At 38.7% G+C, this 7,500-nt stretch overlaps 1 protein-coding gene across 2 annotated transcripts in view; it reads right to left on the bottom strand.

Moving 5' to 3' along the window:
* LOC138015014 (ubiquitin-protein ligase E3A-like) overlaps positions 1-7,500 on the bottom strand; it is a 35,163-nt gene that overhangs the window by 21,989 nt on the left and 5,674 nt on the right. The window contains exon 4 of one of the 2 annotated variants that reach the window (XM_068861908.1): positions 4,530-5,572. In XM_068861908.1, the coding sequence (XP_068718009.1) occupies positions 4,530-5,572 (1,043 nt within the window). The remainder of the gene's footprint in view (positions 1-4,529; positions 5,573-7,500) is intronic. The other variant, XM_068861909.1, reaches the window with a different exon arrangement.

Here is a 7,500-nt window from a genome sequence, read left to right as displayed (position 1 = left end):
ACATCTCATAACAAGACCTGATTATAAGTTGCTTCATTAATTGTACTGGGGCCGTTGAATAATTTTGTACACCTGAATGTTTCTGAACATCGCACATGTATACTGTACGTAAACTTATATACTGCTTGTAGATAATCCATGCGATGGTACTCCACATTTCAAAACAACTAGTTACAAAAAACACAAATATTATCATAATACAGATTCCGGTATGGAACAAGATAATGTTCGTTCTTGTACTTCTTGCGTAGATCAACATTATTTTTCTTAGTTGCAGTAGTACACACTTTTGCATGGTTATAGGTTTCCGTAATACTTCTGACATTTGTCACTTTCGAAACTAATTCATCACTTTCGCATTTTGTGCTCACAGATAATCTCAACTCATGATCACTAGTGACATACTTTGAATGCAACTTGGCAATATTTTCGATTCACTGACCGATTCGTTCCTGTACCGCTCAATACTTTTTAGCGTGCATTCACTCCGAACAGTGCTTTCTCTGTCCATAAATTATCCACTGCAATTTTCAGCCCTTCCCGTATTTATCGATAAACATCACCTTCTTAGAGCCGACGATTCTTTTGGTCAGCAGGCTTTGCCGATTTGTGGTGGAAACGTGAAAAAACTGGCCGAAAACTCAACTCTGGCCGCCGTGCCTGCGGCCAGAGTAATAAGTGAAAATAAACACCGAGCATAAACACTTGGAAACGTGTATGTATACCTCGTTCTTAATAAAGAACGCCGTATTTTTCGCTTAGTTTACTTAGGTTTCTAGATTATATGTATTTGTGCGTACTTGAAGAAATGACCACGCTACGCGCCTGAAAACATTACAAAACAAGCTCAACTTCGTTATACACTTTTAAGCATGAGAAATGGAACTTACTCTACTTGTAGCAAACCGACTGCAATAAACAGAAACTCTGAGATCCACAAATTTCTAACTGATCTCCTTTGTCAGATCGTGAATACTCGAGCAATTTGTGAATCGAGCAAATCGCCAAACTTTCCGCACTATTAAATATCACAGAATATTTCCAAATCGAAGTCAAAAGATGCCATCGACAAGTAATACTATTAGTAACGGATGACATTACCATTTCTTTGAATAGAAGGAATAGATTGCATTTGACTGGTCAAACCATAGGGAGCCCACACAAACAGTGTGTCTGTTTGTATGTTCGAAATAGGAAATGTATGGGAAATATTGAAGAGTCCTAATATAGTAAACTTACATCGAGAAATGACTATGTTAAAGCTCAAAATAACCTCAGTTGTTATGTATTGTCATTTCTGCGGCTGAAAATGGTGAATTTGAGGCATTTGGTGGGTTTTCCGTTGACTGTTACTACACGTCCTTAGAAGGAGACAAGGGTGGAAAGCTCATTTTCGACCGCTCCAGCGTCAAGGCAATTTTTATCCAGAAATTAGAATCGCCCGTCTTTCAAATCGAACACCAGATAAACTGAAAGGTTGACGCTTCTTCTCGTGCCACTCAATCGAAGATCCATTGAAAATGCAAGCGCTAACCGCCAAATAATTTTCGAGAAATGCAGCTTTCGAAGCGACGAGCATCCGCGGCCGGGATTTCGTGTGCCAAGGAGCAACCGTCACGCTGTTTGCTCCACACTGATTGGATGTTGCTAAACAGTGCATCCAATCAGTGTGGAGCAAACAGCGTGACGGTTGCTCCTTGGCACACGAAATCCCGGCCGCGGATGCTGGTCGCTTCGAAAGCTGCATTTCTCGAAAATTATTTGGCGGTTAGCGCTTGGATTTGGAATGGATCTTCGATTGAGTGGCACGAGAAGAAGCGTCAACCTTTCAGTTTATCTGGTGTTCGATTTGAAAGACGGGCGATTCTAATTTCTGGGTGAAAATCGGCTTGACGCTGGAGCGGTCGAAAATGAGCTTTCCACCCTTGTCTCCTTCTAAGGACGTGTAGTAACAGTCAACGGAAAACCCACCAAATGCCTCAAATTCACCATTTTCAGCCGCAGAAATGACAATACATAACAACTGAGGTTATTTTGAGCTTTAACATAGTCATTTCTCAATGTAAGTTTACTATATTAGGACTCTTCAATATTTCCCATACATTTCATATTTCGAACATACAAACAGACACACTGTTTGTGTGGGCTCGTCCAAAACATTCTCTATTGGCCAAATAGAACGAATCGGTCAAATAGACAAGCTTCAACCCGGGTCCCAGAATATCGTGAAATATTTCTAAGTGTCGCTAATGAGATGCAAATGTCCGATGGAAAACTCTATTTGTCGGATCGTCCAAAACATTCTCTATCCGCCAAATCGAACGAATCGGTCAAATAGACAAGCTTCCACCCGGGTCCCAGAATATCCTGGAATATTTCTAAGTGTCGCTAATGAGATGCAAATGTCCGATGGAAAACTCTATTCGTCGAATCATCCAAAACATTCTCTATTTTCCAAATAGAACGAATCGGTCAAATAGACAAGCTTCCACCCGGGTCCCAGAATATCCTGAAATATTTCTAAGTGTCGCTAATGAGATGCAAATGCCCGATGGAAAACTCTATTTGTCAGATCCAAACCATTCTCTATTTTCCAAATAGAACGAATCGGTCAAATAGACAAGCTTCCACCCGGGTCCCAGAATATCCTGAAATATTTCTAAGTGTCGCTAATGAGATGCAAATGCCCGATGGAAAACTCTATTTGTCAGATCGTCCAACACATTCTCTATTCGCCAAATAGAACGAATCGGTCACATAAAACTTCTATTTTCTCCGATAGAATCTAGTTGACAGTATTGGACAACCATCCTTATTCCCCACTATCACTTAGTCTAGTTGAGTACAGACAATCAACATCACAAAGTGTTGGACCCCAAATGTTGCTCCTCGAGTATGAATAAACAGCTGCATTTACCCTAAGATAAAAATAATGCAAACCTTTACCCTTGTGCCTCATTGTTGGAAATACAGTAGGTAGCAAAGGTTAAGACTTCAAGGGAAACTTTGCGTTGGATGTCGAAATTGGGTGGCATCTAATTAGTTGCACTCGATAATAAATTTATGAGAGTTACTGCAGCATTAATTCTTTGACTACAACACATTAGTGTTGTTGTTAGTCTATTTGCAGTGATATTTGGCATAAATTTCACAAATGAAATACAGAATTGGTAGACATAATTTTAAGAGCCTTCAGGCAAGTGAAATTTGGGACAATTTTGAAGTATTGTGAGCGGTATTTATGTTTAATGTGTGAGCATGCTTTTGGCAAAGTTGGAGGAGAACAGCAAGGCCACGAGACATCAGACTCACCAGCTGGCTTCACAAACTCACTTGTGGCGTCAAAGCGAACTGAGAGCAGTGCTTCCATGCGAAAGTTAAACACTCATTTCTGCTCCCAGGCTACAGCTCTATAATTTATGTCAAATATACTGTATCCCACACAAATCAGGTAATAACTTGCTATGCTATTGCCTGAGGAATTTGTGTTATTCATGATTATTTGACTTGTTGTTGTACTGTTCATATACAGGCAAAAACTAACGATAAAAGGGTCCAAGGTTTTGGCGACATCTTGACGCCATTGTCAAGGGAAACTAAATTAAACATGCGATTTCAAGAGTAACTAAGAGTTAGAGTCATTAATTTGCATAAGTTAGACTAAGACCTTAGTGTGAATTGAGTCTGACTGTACATTTAAACACGGTCATAATTGTGCGCTTGTGGTTCTTTTGTGGAAGTCTCGGTTTAAGTTTATTTATAAGCATTTTCAAATTGGAGTCTTTGATCTCCATTGCCAGCTACATGTGAATTTTCCTATCTGACACTTTTTTGTAAAAGCCACAGATATTCAAAACACGGGAAATTGCTCAATTGCTGCAAATTAAAAATTGTTAACTTCACACTTCTACAGACATTGACAACAGAAAACCATTGAGTGACTCGGATGCTGCATATGTAATTCATTTTCTATTTTTGGTTGGGTTTTCCGTGGTTGTTGTTTTTTTTCCGGGGAACCAACCTTTTCATTTTACCAAAAACTAGTCGCTCGGCAAACTTTCTGGTCGTCTGGGACAACCAGACGACCGCTAGTTTCAAGCAATACTGACATCCAACGCAAAGCGCCCTTTTAAGTCTGACCCTTTGCTTCCAACTTCCAACAATAAAGTAAGGGTAAAGGTTAGCATTATTTTTATCGTAGAGAAAATGCAGCTGTTTACCCTTAACACTAACCGTTGAAACTTGAACTGTCTGTATTCCATACTCAGTGATAGAGCATCCGCGGAAATGAAGACTATCTAGTCTTCCATGATTTTGGTTTTTACGAGACACACAGATATTGTACTGTGCCTTTGAAAAATGAACCCTCTACTTTCTTAACTCTACCATGAAGGTACAGTGTAAATAATATTGACTGGTTAGGGATAAGTAATGGAAGACAAGGCCAACATCGTAAAACAGAACATCACTGTATTGCACCATGAAAACTTTTCGGCAACAATGTAGGAAAAAGAACTAATAATACTTACACTAACTAGAGCATCTTCAATGATATGATCCCTTCTCACTTTAAGCCTGAGGTATGGCATTGCCTGCTGACCTCTGACAAGACTGTAAAGAAGTGTCAAACGCCTCTCACTGTACATGCGCACCCTGTTGTCGAAAAACAAACCCATGCTCTTTGTGGCCGTGGAAAGGATGAAGTTGTATTTTAAAAACGAAAACTTGCCCTGCAATTCATTTCTGAAAAGCGTAAAGTCTCGCTCTACTTCAATTTGATCATTCAATGGGTCATTGACAAATTCTTCAAATTTAACTAATGGTTTACGACAATCCAGCGCATCAAGTTTCAATTCCTTAAAAAGTGGGTCGTCATGTCCATTAGAATCATTAATGCCATATTGGGAGTTGCCATATGCTTTATCAAAGCTTCCTCCTAAAACACTTGCACAGTATAACAGTTTTATTATCTTGGTAGCAGCCACAATGGCTTCATCTTCTTGTACTGGTGAGTTACTAGACATAGCACTTGGTCCTGTTAAAACTTGGTAGGTTATCAACTGCTGAAGAGTCTCCACCATACGACGAATCTCTTCACTGGTAAACTGTGCCCATATACGCACCAATGTCGCTTGCCGCTTTACAGGAAGTAATGCCATTGCTTTGAGAAAACTAGGCAAGGCTTGGTCTAAATATTCTGGACTCTGTAGCATGGTGTTCTCCATTATAATCACAAATTGGTTCAAAAAATTGGGATCACTGCTTGGAGACATGTACGTCAGTTCCATTTCAAGCCTTGGTGCCAACGCAACCAAAGAATTGATCAAAGAATTTTCAACTGACGAATCGCCTGTCTTGAAAAGTGCTGAATAACAACGTCGGACAGCTTTAATGTCAACATTGGTCAGATGATGTGGTGATTTAGATGAATTCTCCAATAAAAAACTTCCATTTAGAGATTTTGAACTAGAAAACACATCACCTATGCTGTGAACAAGTTTCTTGAAGTCTCCATTTTCCTTGCAAGAGTTCAATTTGCACAACAATGTCTTTTCTGTGAAATAGGGGACTTCTTGGATGGAAATGAAACAAAAATAAACAAAGTTATTTCTTGACGTTTTACATGTATGATAACAAAATTAATCAAGTCCTTACTACATGTACATGTAAATGTTCGGGCTTTCCATTTGAGACGTGATAATTAATTTTGAACAGCTTAAAAGAGGACACCTACACTGTAACCTTGTTTCTTTTGAAAGACACACATGTCTTGAAACAAATAAAGAGGTCTACAGCATTATGGAACAGGTGTACATACAGTATTTAAGAGCAAGGCTTACCTCACTTGATGGGAATCAGGATTGGCTTGAGAAACATAATAATTATTATTAAGGAAAAAAGTCAACAAAGCTTCCCTCAGCATTTTTTGCTTACTACAGCGTACAAAGTGCTCTCAAGAGTTCCCTGGTCTTACATTGTGTTCATCTTTCATGTGTTTGCCAAATACTGAATGTTTATGTTCCGCCATGCAGGGATGTACATGTAGGTGTTTGCGAACATAGCCAACATAATTTGCATCATGCAACTTATCTGTAAATTTCCACACATCATTCTTTTGGTCAACTAAAAGAGCTACATGTAATCTTGAACCATATTCACCACCCCACCCCTCTACATTATAATTATGCTGCATATGGTGCAACACTGTGTCCAAGCCAGTATTTCACCATGGTCAAACAGATTGAAACTGTGACAATTAGGGAGCTTCGGCATTAAAAAACAAAGCTAGGCAATGTCAACGAAGTATTGTTTACTTTCTATGGCTGCAGCATCACAGGATTGGTATGACCTCTTTTGACATATAGATAAAGAATGCATCAGTCACTGTTTTATGCTGATGTGACAAAGAAATGAAAAAAAAATTATACAACACAATTATTTCCTTTTATTCAACTAATAATCTTATTGTTTTGTAGCATTGCCAATTCCATAGCCTTCATTGTTGCTTTAACTCCTTATTGTTTAGTTATAGGGTTTCTTGAGTCTCCATAATTATTCAAGACCGTACATGTATACTGAGAAGACTAAAATGGGAGAAACATTTTCAATGAACAACATTTGGTTATTTCTTTTCGTACTTACTAAAACAAGGAATGACCTACAATGATCTACAATGAGCTACAATGAACTACAATGACCTACAATGACCTTCAGTGATCTACAATGCTCTAAAGTGACCTACAATGAGCTACAATGACCTACAATGAGGGCACTGCAGCATATTTGCAGTACAAAGGTTAAAAACATTCCATTCTGTACTTTGAACCAATCAAAACCTCATTGCTGTGCAAGTTAACACTTTTCATTGTGAACCAAACAAAACATTGTGGGAAGAATAAATTTACTTATATTTATAATCTTCTCTTCATTTTTTCCTGCTCTAATTAAGATTATATTTTGCCAAGCCAAGCCTTGGTATTTGTATATGATCAATGAATGAGTTGCCAGTCCCCAGGCCCCTTTGTTTTACCCCAAGTTTGCAAAGACTTCTGGGATCACCAGGGGGCAAACAAACCAGTCGATTCCACTAAAAATATAAATTGTTTGAGTTTAAGAAGGAGGCATGGGTGTGCAGTGTATGGATGCGACAATGACCGTCGATATTCACAGCAACAGATCAAACTAGTAAATTAAATGTCTTGAGAGGTTTTACTCTCCTTGAGAGAAACAGCTTCAAAGAACAAACTTTAAGGACACCAAGAGCACTAAAGTTAGCTCCAATCATTCCGTCGTTGGATACCATTGTGATACATGTACTTGCGAAAAGCCTATTTTGTACACTGTATGTGAAAGGTCAAGTTATCCAGACAAGGGCAACAATGTGAAATCGTATGCTTTGGTGCCAGTTAAAGCAAAGCTTGGAAAGAGTGTCAACACTGAATAATGTTCAATGTATACAGAAAACCGATTCAAACCAACCCGCTGCTTCTAGTGATACAG

Source organism: Montipora capricornis, chromosome 9 (assembly GCF_036669925.1).
Source record: "Montipora capricornis isolate CH-2021 chromosome 9, ASM3666992v2, whole genome shotgun sequence".
Taxonomy (NCBI): Eukaryota; Metazoa; Cnidaria; class Anthozoa; order Scleractinia; family Acroporidae; genus Montipora; species Montipora capricornis.
This window is presented reverse-complemented; position numbering and strand designations above follow the sequence as displayed.